The 15,517-nt window shown below is 45.1% G+C and overlaps 1 protein-coding gene across 1 annotated transcript in view; it reads right to left on the bottom strand.

Moving 5' to 3' along the window:
- The window catches only part of TRPM8 (transient receptor potential cation channel subfamily M member 8), a 74,298-nt gene that overhangs the window by 7,329 nt on the left and 51,452 nt on the right, over positions 1 to 15,517 (bottom strand). Inside the window, exons 21-23 of the mRNA XM_078070011.1 lie at positions 6,587 to 6,777; positions 2,089 to 2,188; positions 1,006 to 1,039 (exon numbers count right to left, since the gene is read on the bottom strand). Of these exons, the coding sequence (XP_077926137.1) occupies positions 1,006 to 1,039; positions 2,089 to 2,188; positions 6,587 to 6,777 (325 nt within the window). The remainder of the gene's footprint in view (positions 1 to 1,005; positions 1,040 to 2,088; positions 2,189 to 6,586; positions 6,778 to 15,517) is intronic.

The raw sequence follows: 15,517 nt of genomic DNA, 5'->3' as shown, positions 1-15,517 counted from the left end.
TGGGTCATTTATTCACTCAGCAAATGTTCATTGAGACCCTACTGGTCCAGGCAAGGCACTGGGTGCCCCTGATTCTGCCTCACCTGATGGGGTACTGTCCAGCCACCAAACAACACAGCACTGGGAGGGAGTGTGACTATCGTCACCCAGGATGCTCGTCTCAAAATACCATGATAAAATACCAGATATCATCTCCTCCACAGAGCCTAACAGCGATCCAGTATGTATGAGTCAATTGTAATTTCTGCTAAACCTAATCATCATTTCTGGCCACCCAGCTCAGGGTGGATGTGGGCACACTCTCCCTACGCCTAATGTTCACATGTATATTCGTGCATCTGCAGTGCCCTTCAAATTAAATAGCTAGCAAATTAGAGCGGCATCGAAGACGAGCACAGAGGCTCATAGGTTCCCAAATTGCTCTTCTGAGCCTCGCTGGTGTTTCTGTTACTACAAGCATCTCACACCTGCTTTCACAGCTGAGAGAAAAGAAGAAGGGGCCCTGGGTCCGACAGAGACATGAAAGAGTTCAGAGATCATGGGAATGGGACTCCAGCACTATCGTCCAGAGGGGCCAGGAGCATCTGAGAAGCAGCTCCATTCCAGCACCCAGACCTTACTCAGTGAATGAAGAAAGATGAATATGGAACAGGGTCACTTCTATCTTTTTTTTTTAAATAATTAACTTCTTTTGTTTTCAGACCACAACCACTGGCCTCTATCTGAAATCTCAAAGATAACACAGATTTTTTGAGAAAGAGAAAGGGCACATGAGCAGGGAGGGGAAGTGGGGAGGGGGAGGGGTACAGGGACAGGGAGAGAGAAAGAATCTCAAGCTGACTCTACCCTGAGTGCAGAGCCCAACCCAGGGCTCGATCCCACGACCCTGAGATCAGGACCCAAGCTGAAACTCAGTCGGACGCTTAACCGACTGAGCCACCCAGGCGCCCCAGATAACACAGATTTTTTAAAAAAATGTTTCCCAAACTATTATCAGAACTATACCTTTATATCCAGCTGTCTAAACCGATGCCTCATTCTTCAAAGAAGTTAAAAAAAAAAAAAAAAAACAGCGAGAGAACAAGAGAAGGGGGAGGGGGGAGAGAAAAGGCTATTAGATGCCATTTTACAGTCTTGTAAAGAACAAAACACAGATCAGTTTCATTTTCAACTAAATCCATGTCAGCTGCAGTTTTCTCCCCAACACCCAAATGAAGGGGAATCCCACCCTCACCCCAGTGAGCAGTACAGCAAGTACATGATACCTCTGCCAAGAGGGCGGTAAGGTCCATCCCTCCTTTCCAAAATCAAGATCTCAGAGTCCAGGAACGGAGAAGAGCTTAGGGAGTCTACCTTGTTACTCAAAGATAAAGAGCACGCCATCCATCCCATGTGTCCCAGTAGCTGGGTTGAACTTAGCACAGGGCTTGGGTGTACTTATATTTACTCTTTCTTTGTTAAAGTAAATTTTGATGTATGTTTGGAGCTCTCAGTAAGAGTGACATCAGACCGTTAACCATGTTAACGTGCATTATAAGAAGGGCACGCGCGTGAAGGCCATGCATGACGCATTATTTGGGGACCATCTATGGATTTAGCTGTGACTTATCTAGTTCTATGGGACATTTATAACAACTCCATGTGATTCATAAATGATGGTCAGGACTTCTCAAGGACAACTGTAACAGATCTACCAAATGGTTCTCGATTCTATTTCTTCACAGAGACATGTGTGTGGCACCTGCAAGATCATGCCAATTGCCCATGATCTGTGGGTCTCCCCGGAATCCACCTCTGCCATGGCTGCACGCTCTTGTTATCTGGTTCCAAGGCCCTGACCTGCAGTCCCAAAATACCTCTTTCTTCCCCAGGGCCTTGGAGGACAATCAGGATGGCAGGTGGGTGGTTCTGCCCTTCTTGAAAGGCTGGCACACACTTACGTGCTTGTCATCTTCAATTGCCTAGGTAATATCTTTCTGGTCCTATTTCTTTCTGCTGTAAATTCTCTTTGCAGAGTTTATACAAATAAGCTACTTATGTTCTGCCAACTTATGCAAGGGGAGCCTTGCAAAGCAGAAGTGAACATACTCCTCCGAGGTGTCATTAGCTTTCGTGTTGATCTTGACAAGGTAATTTTCTTTCATGACACCCTCCCACGCCAGAGTCTCGTTGTCTTCATTTTTGAAACCTTGAATAATGAGACAAAAAAAAAAAAAAAAACACCACATTCAAATTGTTTCATTTGCCCCTTACCTCTTAAATCAACACCTGCTAGTCATTTTGTGATACCCCAGAGCCAGAAGAATTAGATTCGTCCCGCACAGGCTGATCTGAGTAATGTTCCTTACTGGTGACAACAGCAGAGCAATGGAATGTTAATGAATTTCTTGGTAACAATGAGGAATTGGAGCTGCCTGAATGAAATAGGAATGCAATCTTTATTCTAAATAGAGATCAATCTAAAGCCTGTCTGTGTGTTTTGTGACTTGGCAAAATCATTTCACTAATGAATTTTGTCCTCACGTTTTATATGTGCTCCTCTTTCATTTGGATGACATAAAAATGCTAAATCAACCACTCAGTTGGAGAATTACTGACGGATTGCTACTCTAAGCCTAAAACCGGGGTAGGAACTTTGGAGGAGAGGAAAATAAGCCTTGGACATCATGCAGTCTGGGTGTGGACCTCAAGGAAAATTCTTACGTCTAGTCTTTTCCTTTCATCTAAGACAGGGCTTGCTATAAAATTGGCTAAGGGACATGTTCCAGCAAGATTTCTCAGTCCAGTTTCTTGCAGTACTTGGGCCTTACAGAAGGCAAGCAAAGTAAGAGATCACCAGGGCACCTGTGTTTCAGATACTGGTGCGTTGGACAGCAATCCTCCATATGAATTCATGGGGAAAGAAAAGCACATATGTTCATGCAGGTGTCTACTTAGAAAAAAAATCTATCAAGTTTTGTTTTTAAATTGTCTCTAAATTATAAGATCTTCCTGGATTTAAAAAGAATTAATTGGGAATCAAAGAGCCAATAAGGCAAGTGACAGGATTGAAGCAAATCCTACATAACAAATACAGATTTATAGAAATTAATCCCTAATTGAATTTCTTTTAATTGTATTTTTCCTAGCCAAGTGATTTCCAATGTCTTTTCCTCAAACTAAAATGTATGCAGAAGCCCAATAGCAGTACTTAAAAATGAACATGGAAAGGATCGACACGCTCCTGAACACAGATAGCCAAAGAGCAACAGTGACTAATGACCAGGAAAAAATGGCCAACTTCTCTAGCAGTCAAAACAATGCTATTGAGATGATGACATGGCATTTTCACCAACCAAAGTGGAAAATTAGCAGAGTCTACAGTAATAGCTATAGCCTGTGTGGGCAAAGATGTGGATAAACAGGCTTCCCATATACTGGGAAAAAATCTGTAAATTTGTTACGGCCTTCGGGCATGATGGATGAGAAGGTGGAGGAGGAAGGTGGCCAACGATATCAAAAGACTTAAACCTGTGCATACCTTTATCTAGAAATTTCTCTCCTATAAATAACTCCAAGGAAAAAAGTCCTTGATGTGCTAAAAAATGAAGGCATCTGTTTATCATAGCGCTGTGTGATACTGAAAGAATTGAAACAATCTCCACGTTAATGCCAAGGGATTGGTTACATTAAATATGGCGCAACCACAGGCTGGGATACTCTACAGTTCAGAACTGTCATATAGATGTATATTTAAGGATATGGAAAATGTTCATGATGTATCATTAGCCAAATGAACAGATTAGATTATGAATATGTGTTTACAGAACAACCTAATTATTACACACCCACACAAAAATAATAGAATAGATACCATTATGTTGGCAATATTTATCTCTGAGTGGTGAGTTACATGTGCTCTTGGCTCTTTCTTATTTGTGTTTTTCTATAGCTTTCAAATGTTCTATAATGAATATGTATACTTTTTAATCATAGAAAGCAATATATTTTATAAAAGTAGATCACTGGGTAGCATACCTTTTCATGATTACTTTAGGATGTCACTGGAACGTACCCAAAATGGAAGTTTTGATTCTATGTTTTCTGAAAAGTTATTTGAAAAATCTTGCGTTCTTCTTCAAAGAAGGACAATTTTGAACTTAAATCCCATGATGTCCTCCTCACTTGCAGGCAAATGCAAAGTGAATTTGGGAAGTGAATTACCACGAGAGACTCTGTCAACCACAGAGTGCTGCGGTTTCTGGAATTAGTGATCCTCAGGAAGAAGCAAATGAATGTGTGGTGAGCAGGCACTTCCAGAAGTCTCTGATGCGTAAACGGGGGGCTCTCAGCTCCCCATCTCTGTCATGACTGCACGCTGGGTGGAGAAGGACCTGCCCTGCTATGGTCAACCCATTCCCTCTATTTCTTTATTTCTTCCTGAGACTAAGAACTATTCGAAGAGAGAGAGCATCAACAGCTTACATTATCTATTTCTCCAAATGGTTCTAAGAACATCATTCTCCCAGGGCCCATCAGGGAAACACATGCAGATTCACAGAGTTTGTTTCTGACCTGTTTGCCTCCTGAAACTGAAGCTCCTGTCCATTTGATGGCCAAATTGGGGAATTTGTTCCCATTTTATGTTCCTATTGTGCTTAATCATTAAATAAGTTTGGGAGGGGAACATAATGCATTTTGTCCTGCCTTCTCAACCCCATATTCAAAAGACGGATTTGTCCTTAATTATACACTGAGTTTTCTGGTTCCACTGATCCTGGACTGAGCACAGTGTACCTTTGGAGAGTAGACCTTCATTCCCTATAGCCCTCTGTCCACCCATGCCCAGATGGACTTCAGCCAGTGGTGGGGGATTCACGACCTCACAGAGCTATTCATTTCATTTCCTGATAGCACGAATTGGTGGACTTTGTTTTAAACTTATACCAAGTCAAAGTCTTCCTCCCTGCAACTTTTATCCATTGCTAGTTTTTTCTCTAGAACCGTTCAAGTAAAAATATGGCCTGAGCAGCCCAGCCGTCAAGTGACTTTGTTGGTAACTGTACCCCCACAACCAAGCATGTATTTGCAAAGGAAGGCAGGTCTTGAGCAAGACGACTCCTCTTACACTGTTTCTTCTCTATGTGCTATAGGGTATATGCCTTTTCATGCTTTGCTTTCCTAAATTAAAAGTTTGTGACCTAACAGTTCATTCTTTTTCTTCTGATTTTTAAAAGAAATGTAAAGATTTTCGTGGTCCCTCCAGTGCATGAGCTCCGGGGCTGTGGGTGATGGAGAGGCTACCCCAGCCCACCCCAGAGCCAGATCCCCTGGCTTAAATCTGAGGCTAGAAGTCAAAGTTAATGGGCTGGCAGTACCCTTTCTATCTTTTTTTCTGTGTCCAAACATCCAAATGAATAAAAATAGGCCTCTCCCTTCTTTCCTGCTTAATGTGGTTGAAACATGTCTGTGCTCTGTCCGGCTCAGTGGCTCCAGGATCAGGTGTTAAGAAAACCTAGCCTGGTGCAGGGAAGACAGCTGTACCTGAGGATGGGGTACCCGAATGTGACGAGACTCCCACAGTGACAGATTCTGGCTCCTCCAGCAGGGGTGAGGAGAGGGAGCTGGATGGGGACCCTCTTGCACCTCAGTCCTTGTCAGAGCTAAGGTGGTGGGTAGCCACAGGAGAGAGAGAACCAACCGAGCTGTGGACATTCCTACCTTCCGGAAGGAAGTGGGTCCCCATCAGGGAGAGTGTGTGCAGTGTGGACCCCCGGCATTCGGAGGCTCAGGGGATGCAGCCACCAGAGAAAGGATTGCCAAGTCCTCAGAGGCGAGGGGCCGGCCGGGGAACAGCTGAAGGGCCCACCAAGTGCCCACACAACAAAGGATCAGTTTTACACACGTGCCAGGTCAGAGAGCATGGAGCCAGCCTAGAACAGTACCCCTGTTTCTGGAAAAGACTTTCTGCTTCTTTCTCCTCCTTCCTCCCTGTGCTCCCACCCACAGCGGGGCAGCGACAGCAGCTGGTGGGTGGCAGAGAAGGGGAGTAAGAGAGAAAAAAGCCAACGGCTCCCCCTTCCTGACCACTGTGTCAGCTGAGAGGGGGTGCAGCAAAAAGGGAAGTCTCCCCCACAACCCCCCCGCCCCCAGCCTGAATGGCAATTAAGCGGCTGGTTAATAGACAGACTGTATTGATTAAAGTAAAGTAATTGTAAGATTTCCTATTTCCCTAGGAGCGGCCAGAAAAGTCATGAGCTCTGCTGGAGTAGGGCTAACATCTCCCAGAAGCAAACACAAAGTCGGGTTTTGACACCCTCCCATGAATCATGCTTGCTCCATGTCCTATTTACGTTATTATGATGCTCGCCCCGAAAGCCATTGCCCCAGAATGAGACCGTCCCAGCAGATCTGCCACGCTCCTTTAATCTACTCTTTCCCTGCTGCGTCATTCACGGGCTGGCCGGTGCCCGATCTTTACAAACCTACAGATATGCGCGGGGACCCCACAGTGCGTAATGCCTTCCTGCGGCCACGCGGACCGGGCGCGCTTCCCTGCGACAAATCACTGCTCCTGACCCCCGGCACAGACCGATAAGCCACTCACAGCAGGCGGAAGGCTCGGCGTCTTTCTCCCTCCAGAAGCACCCGGCGCACTTCTTGACCACCATGTAGAAGTAGGCGAAGACCACGAAGGGGAAGGGGACATTCAGGCGGTTGCAATACTCCTGCACCAGAAAGTACCTCTGGAACTTCCAGACCTGGTCGTTGTTCTCCTGGACGGTGCCCACAGTGTAGCTGGCCGGGGGAGAGAAGAGTGAGCCTCAGCCTTCCACGGGCCTCCTCATGTCCCTGGCAAGCATGGTAATATTGATAACCAAGTAATTCCTGGGGCAGCTTGAGCCCAGAAGAGAGGATGAGCCCCACGGAGCCCGGGGCAAGGACAGCTCAGCGCCGGGCACTCTTCCACTGGGGTTCTTGTTTTTATCACCAAAAAAAAAAAAAGGCTGTCTGGTGAACTTTAAAAAATGCTTTAGGGTGCCTGGGTGGCTCAGTTGGTTAAGCGACTGCCTTCGGCTCAGGTCATGGTCCTGGAGTCCTGGGATCGAGTCCCACATCCGGCTCCCGGCTCGGCGGGGAGCCTGCTTCTCCCTCTGACCCTATCCCCTCTCATGCTGTTTCTCTCTCTCTCTCTCTCTCAAATAAATAAATAAACTCTTAAAAAAAAATAAAAATAAAAATAAAAAAATAAAATAAAATAAAAAATGCTTTACTTCAAGAGCTTTCAAGGATTCCCTTTTTTCGTTAGTCTGTTACTGTGTTAGCCACAAAGAGGCCAAAGGTGTGGACTCTCTTTGGAACAATTTGCCCCTCATACATTGCTAATGGGAGTTTAATTGTAAATAAACTGCGGAGGAAGTTTGTTAATATTTATCAAGGGCCTTAGAAATGTTCGTCCCTTGGATCCAATGACTTTACTTCTGGAAATCTAAGACTAAGGAGGTACTGAGAAAAATATATATATAAATGGATATATACCCACAGCTGTCTGCCATAGTCCTGAAAGTAACAGCAGCTCCAAGCTCCCACCTCAACAGAATGGGACAATGGAAATGCTTAACACTAAGAAAATGTATCACCCATTATGATTAATCAATAGGATTGCATTACCCTGCCCTTAAAAATAATGATTATGAATAATTTTTGTACTTTGGGGAAATGCTTCTGATACATGTTAAGTGAAATAATTAGGCTCAAACTCATACTTACAACATGATCTCAGTACATAAATCGTAAGTCACGGGGAGAAATAAACCCATCATCAACAGTGGTCATTCATCCCCGGCACACATCATGAATGTTCTTTATTCTCTGTTGTCTGCTTTCCAAGCATTACACAATGGGCATGAATTACTTACATAATTAGAAAAAGTGTCCATTGGTCAGAAAAATGTCTTATTGTGCCACTGATTTATCAGTTACAAGTCAAACCAACTATAGTGTAGCTAATGCTCATCATGTACCAGACATTGTTCTAAGCAGCCTACTTACATTAATGATGTAATCTGCAAACAACTCTCCAGAGGATGTAAGTCCTATTATCATCTACGATGAACAGATCAGGACACTGAGGCATAGCAAGCAAATATCGTCTGAGTCTCCCAACTAGGAAATGATGAAGCCAGGACCTGGACCCTGCAATCCAGCCCAGGGTCTGTTTGCCTTGCCGCCTTATGGAGTGGAGGATAAAATGTTTTGAGTTATGCCCTATTTCCAAAGGATTCGGTTGGACTACTTAATTAAAGAAAACGAGGAAGCATTTTACCATTTGTGAAGTTCAACCATCCAAGATACTTTTATTGCTGGTATCAAATCACCCCTTCGAGAGTCAAAGAAGGAGCAACCAACATTTGAAACCTCCTATAAGCAAATCCTGAGTGGGGATGCATTCAATTCTCCCAATTCTGGGTAAAAACTTCACAGGCCAAACCCGAATGAGGTGACCAGGCAGAGGAGCCAGATCTGTTTGTTGTGAGACCTCATTGTTGCCCCATGGTATGTTACGATCTAAGACTTAATTATCTTTAACTAAGAAAAGATCATACACACAAGCAAAACACTAACCTACACACATCACAATTATGGCTTTGCTTATAAGCTTGGCTTTGCTCATGTGGGAGTTAACTGATGAATGGGACGCCCCAGATCCCGGATTCTGTGCAAGGCAGGTGTTAGCAGCTGGTGCCCCTTCAACACCTAAAATTCAACCCCAGGGCGCAGTCTTTGCAGGGAAAGGAATTAACGTTTCTTGAACATCTATTGCACGTAAGCTCCTCCACTCGGCATGCAAAATGGCTGCTTGACTGATTCTCATGTCAGTTCTAGGTGGTAGATTTTTTTTAGGTGAGAAACAGTCCTGTACGTATGAGAGTGTAGCGGAGTGAATCCAGCGGTGAGCCTGCGGTATCTTCCCAATGTAGGTCAGGTTGCTTTGAGGCTAATTCCAACACCTTTGTCTGTCCTCGCTAGTCCCCACTGGTTCTGTCTGCCAAGGATACTGCAGGCCCCTCACTGCAATGGGGACGATGGTGGGCACACCCCAGACTCATGAAGTCCAGGCTAAGAACTTGCCAGAAATCAGTCTATTACTTTGCCACAGAACAAGCGTCACCATTCAAATTATTGTCCCTGGGAGTGTCTTAAAATACTAATATATCTAGTCAAAAATGAAATCTACTGACTGCCCCTTCCATGCCTACAACTTAATAGGCCAACACAAAAAAGCAATAGCGTCCTTTTTAATCCATCAAATGCTGTTCTCTGAGGTTCCACCTGGAAGGAATTAACAGGGAGGTACACTTAGCATGCTAAGAGCAGGGGAAGCCGACCTCTCCAGCCGGTGGGCCTCCCTCCCTTCCTCGGCCGAGAGAAGAGTTCCAGTGGGAAGAGATTTGCATCTTGGCTTAACTGGTCACTCAGAGGCAGTGAAAACATCTCGTGTCTTCCAGGTCATCTAGAAAAGGGATTGACAAACTGGGACTGGGGGCTAACTCCAGCCCATCCCCACGGTTTTGCAGGGATCGTCAGCTTAGAATGGCCCTTCCAAAGCAGAGAGGTGGGGATGGGTGCTTGGCATCCAGCCAAAGCGAAGACCCTAGCTGGCCCTCACAGAAAAAGTCGCCAGCCAATCCCCAGTCTAGAATGGATTGGGGCCAACTGTGTCCCTTGGTACAACCCAGTGGCCTCCTGTTGGAAACCCCACTTCCTCTGCACCTCTGGGCACAGGTGGATCCAGCCAGCTGCCTTCCTTTCCTGGGCAAACAGTAAAAACCCTTATCCACATCCCAGGGGCTGAGAGTGAGCTAGCCGATTACTGGACATTAATACCCCAAAGCCGCTTTGCATAAATAACACATTTCTGGGGCTGGCCATGCTGAGGTTCATTTATACTGAGGCCCACCTTCCCCATATGAAAGCAGCTTCCAAATCGTTCTCTTCTCCCCTCCCCCAAATTAGTTCCGGCCTCAGCCAAAGACACGCGGGTTCCCCAGGGAAGGCTGATAATTGAGCACTGCCTCAAACTGCTTTGTTAAAATCATTTTTATATTCCTGAGACACTGTCTCCCTTTTCTGTAGAGGAAAGGCAGCATTCTGGCACCAAAACATGCCCACAGCCCTCAGCAAACCCAGATGTCGAGAGCAGCTCAGAGACCATCTCTCCCAACAGGCCCTGGGAGTCTCCCTGCCAGCCCCTGGCCATCCAGAGTCTTCCCCGAGAGGAATAACACAATGTCCCCTCTGACCCCACAACTCCAGTGATATCTTGTGCTCTCTGCTACCCAGCGTGGTGATGCCACTGGACTCGGGCCCCTAAGACCCCCTGAGCACCCTCCTCTGAGCAGGACAGGAGGAGACAGGAGCCCCCCACAGGGAGACGAAGTTTCAGAAAGTTGCTGACACTGAAAACGTTACCAAGAGATAACAAATGTTCAGGACTCAGATAGCCTTGAGCGTAAATGAAATCCAGCAGTACGTTCAAAGAATAATATGCCATGACCAAAGAACAGAGGATGACTAAGTATTAAGATCATTTATATAATTCATCATTCTCATAATACATCATAGATCAAAAGGAAAAATGTCATTTTGATAGTTGCTAGAGAGTCTTCTGACAAATTCAACATCCATTTCTGATTAGAAAAAAAAAAAGAAGTAGGAGAAAAAGAAAGGAGGTTAATAAATAAGAAATATGAGGAAACCTCCATGACACAATTAAAAAAAAAGAATTTAGTAAGGAGACTTGTTCTAAAATAAATAAGCAAAACTTTAATGCCCTTCCTACATATCAAAAATTACTTATTAAAAAAAAATAATAGAAAAATATCTTTCTCACAATCACAAACGTCTGGGAAGAAAAGTAACCAAAAATCTTCCAGATTCATAGGAATAAAACCATTAAACATCACCAGCAAACTATGTACATTTGAGTAAATAGAGAATCACATCATTTTTTTTTCCTGGATGGTAAGATACCATTTTTTAAAGATGCCAGCTTCCCCTGAACGATTCTGCAAAGTTCACATCATCACAATAAAATTCACAAGACTTCTTTTTTTTTTCGGAAGGGGAAAGAAAAAAGGATTTCAGAAGATGAGCCTTAGGCCCCTCCATATTATTAAATATATGAGAAAAGCCAAAAGGAGTTTTGCATCAGAATAATGAGAGGAACTTATACAACAGATGTAAAAATAATTTTTTTTAAAGTCAGTAATTAAAGCCATTTGGTAGTAAAAACCAAAATAGACTAATCAACAGAACAGAATGTCAAGTCTGCAAAAAAAAAAAAAATCACAAAAGAAAAGTAGTTGCTAAAACAATGGCAGAATTTTAGAATAAATTGAAAGACTAGAGACTTGCCAGCTAGATTTCAATCAGGAAACACCTCCTGTAAGCTTTTCACAGATTTCATACGTTTTCCATCTGTTCCTCCTTCCCCGACACGCCGGCGATATCCGGCCAGCGCTGCCCTGTGGCCCTGGGGACCCCGACTTGTGCAGGCCCATCGTGCACATCCTGGTTCCCCTCTCATTCCACAGCATCAAGAAAACAGGTACAAGGTCAACAGTAAAAGACAGACAGAGATCTCACCGCACTGAGTTTTGAAGTGAGTGCTAACTCGGTTTAGGATTTTGCTATCAGACTCACACCACTAAGACCGAGCGGGGTACCTGTCTAAAGACCCATGAGATCTCCCTCCGCCTGCAAGAAAACGTCCAACTTCTTTAACGTGGCATAAAAGACACCCCACAACCTAGCCCCTGCCTACCTTTCCACCTTCCTAGGTGGCTGATTCTCCCCAGACTAGCTTTATCTCCCCCTGCTTCGCCCTCCCACCCTCACCCCTCACCCCCCACCCCGGGGCCGGGCTCTGGGCTCTGGGCTCCCGGCAAGGGGTCCTCTGAGCAAATGTCTCCTTTGATCGGGGCTGCTCACCCTAGCCCTGCCCCCAGTGTTCTGTCTCGCTTCCTAACCGCCCCCTGTGCGCCGTAGTCCCTGTAACAGCCTTTTCAGGGCTGCTTATATGATACTGTGTTCTATTCTATTACATTATATTGCTACACTACATCATATTATTTATTGTATTATATACGTATCTGTTTATGTGCCCATCAACTCCCTTAACAGCAGAGACTTAACCTCTCTCTGCCTCCAACTCCTCATTTGTAAAATGATAAGAAAGTCACACCTACACAAAAATGATCGATAATTAAGTGAGGTAGCCCATGATGGGCACTTGGACAGCCGGGCCCAGAAGAGTATCAGTAAACATGAGCTCTTCTTACGATCACACTATCTGCCCTTTTTTTTTTTTTTAATCCATTTCAAGAGCTCTCCTTAGCCGGGTAAAGAGGCACCAAACCTTTAGTGGGTACCAGGTGATTATTTCCTTTTTTCTATTTTTCTGCGTATTCATAATGAACACATATTTTTCCTAAGCTTAAAAGATATTTGGGTCACAGAAATTATCCTCAATCAGAGCATGTTTGACCCATCATCTTTGGAAGAAATGCACAGGGTGGATTTATCTCCAGGACACGGTGCCCACAAGCATCAGCTGCGTGTCGAGACGACCCAGAGTCATCTACTGACTAAGTTCACTTCATGCTCTGATAAGCCCCACAGGGCCTGTGATCGATAACTGTAATGCAGAATAATCACAGAGGTTTACATCCATTACCTCTCCCCGTTGAATACCATCTGGAGAGCACTCCAACACTGCTTTAAAATTCCCAAGTGCGCATTTACACTACAGTTCATAAGGTTGCCATTGTGCATGGCTATGCTTTTACGTGAATATTTGGATGTGGTGCCAGACAGGGGTCGCAGCCTGGGGCCATGGGCTCACAAAGCCCAGAACAATGACCACGACCATCAGAAACAGCGTTCTGATGATTTAGCCCAAGGATGGTAAGGGAGTGGCTCTAGGTGCTCACAAGTTCCCAGGACAGGCATTAACAAAGAAAAGGCCCCTGGTTGAACCCAGGACTATTCTAGAAGGCCCCCCCAGGGAAGGGATGCCCCAAGTTGTCACACCTAAACGCTGAATAGGGCGACAGTAAGGTACCATGCCGTGGCTGGGGTCTCGTGAGGAGGAGAACTGCATCCAGCCTTGAATGGACAGCAGTGTGGCCAGAGCCGTGGACGTGGGGCTGCCCGGCATCCACTTCCTCAACATGAAAATGACAGGCTGGCTTCCAGTCTCTCCTGGCTCCAAGTTCTATCAGTTCATGATTGTGATGCAGATAATGGATTACCCATGTGGCGTGGTCCTCGAGAAGGGCTTTTGTGAACATCCCACAGCACGCAGACTCAGGACAGCTCTAAGTAATCCTCTACTCGGTGCCTCTCTGAGATTTACCAAATTAGTGTAGCTCAACTGTCTGGCACTGGGGGCTGTCGGCCCTTTTGTTTAATTTCTGTGGAAATTATCTCCGTGGTCAGATTTCATAGGGTCTAGCCAGTGTTTGATGTAAAGGTCATGAGGGTGTGTCATCACTGTAAGATGGGACCCCACACCATCCCATTTCCTCTCTGCCTTAGCTTCACCTTTGGGAGTTGCCCTCCTTTCCTGCTCTCACATGGACACTTGATCACCTAGCCTCTGCCACCTGTCTCTGCAGCTCAGACCGGGACGCTGTCTAGCTTCCTGACTCCTGAGTCACCTGGCCACCAGCTGGAGGTGGTGATGGAGAAGGTAGCCCATTCCCTCTTTAAGTCCACGTGGAAATAACAGCCACATGATCTCCGTGGCCCAGGCACCTGCCACGGAACAGACGTTATACATTTATGTAATGAAGCCCTTGCTGGTCTGTTATTCACCACTGGTGCTTCTCAGGGAGTATGAGACCCAGAAGCCAGGCTCCTGAGCGATAACTGAATAATGAACTAAACACGGGAAAAGCCCTGTTCTTTTCACTCATCCAACCCACAAGGTGCCAGGTGCTGAGACAGACCTAATCTCCATCCTCTAGAACATACCATCCAGAAGGAGAGAAGGTTGTCACTGCACAAGGGGTGCAAGGAGTCTCTACACAAAGTGGGGAGGGCATTGGGGACCACTCAGGCAAAGGATGATGCGTAGCTCCCTAAAAGGCCAGCAGGACTGGGGCAAGAGACAGTCAAGATGGAGCAAGTAATCACTGGCAGAGGGACCAGCACTTGCAGAGAGTCAGATGTGACAGATCACCCTGTTTCGGGACAGACACCTGGGTGCCTCCCAGGGACAGACAGTGAGATGCCTGGGTGTGCTCAAAAGCCAGGTCAGGGATGGCCTTGGGAAAAAGGTGAAGAGCCTGAAATTTACCCTGAGAGCTATAGGGAAATACTAAAACCCTTCCAGAATTTTAAGTAGAGCAGTGACATTTTAGAAACATGACAGTGTAGAGGTTGGACTGAGGAGGGCTTCTTTGTACACCTGAAGACCAGATGGCCACCCACTGCTCAGCCTGATAGGTGGGTGACGTCCCCAGAGGCACGTGCTCCCACCCAGCCCGGTGCGAAGGGAGTCCACTGACCCTCATCCACAATCCTTGTGTCTCTCAGGAGCCCAGGGCTCTATGTGACAACTGTCTTTTTCTTATTTTTCTTCTAAATTCCGAAAGCAATTTACGATCACTGTAACAAGTGAAATACATACTTGATTCTTTTCATTTCTTATTCTTTACTGGAAGGAAATGAGATTATACCATAAAAATTTGTCTGCAATTTGCTTTTTATATTTAACAAAATATCATCCTTTCAAGTCACTAAATAGAGGTCTACCTTTTGTAAGACCTGCACAAAACTCAGTCATCTATAACAAGCTTTATTCAACCATCACACTATCAACAGGCATCAAACAATGAACCAATATGCATCTTTGTACATAGGTATTTAGAATAGAATTCCAGATGCGAGACAGTTGGGTCAAAGATTTGTGTGTTTTTTCTCCTAATAACTCTTTTCATATCACTTTCCACAGACTTAGAGGCAATTCACATCGCCAGCAGCAATGCCCATTTCCCAGCCTCATCCCCAACACAAATGGCTTTTTAAAATTTCTGTTCATCTGATGGGTCCTAGGCCAGCATCTTGTTGGCTTCATCAGGCCCTTCCCATCAACAAGATGGAGCCCCTTTTCATGTGATTTTCTGCCATTTGAATTTTCCTTCTCCAGACTGCACTTACTCCACCAATTTTCTATTGGGTCTTCTTTCTGCTACCAATTTGCAGAAGCTCTTTCTACATTAGGAATCTAAAGTCTTTGGCCACCACACATTTCCGCCATTCTATCACTTATCCGTGGACTTCATCTGAGATCAAACCTTTACCTTCAACACTTGCTTTATGAAATCAAAAGTGTTTATCTTGTCTTTCATAGTTTCTCGGTTTCTGATTCTGACTGTTTCTCTTCCACCCCAAGGTTTAACAAGGATATTTCATTGCTAAATTGTCTCTCTGTCTGTCTGTGCTGGGATCACGTACTCAAAATGGCTAC

Source organism: Halichoerus grypus, chromosome 4 (genome assembly GCF_964656455.1).
Source record: "Halichoerus grypus chromosome 4, mHalGry1.hap1.1, whole genome shotgun sequence".
Classification (NCBI taxonomy): domain Eukaryota; kingdom Metazoa; phylum Chordata; class Mammalia; order Carnivora; family Phocidae; genus Halichoerus; species Halichoerus grypus.
Note: the sequence above shows the minus strand (reverse complement) of the source record. Positions and strands in the feature narration are given on the sequence as shown.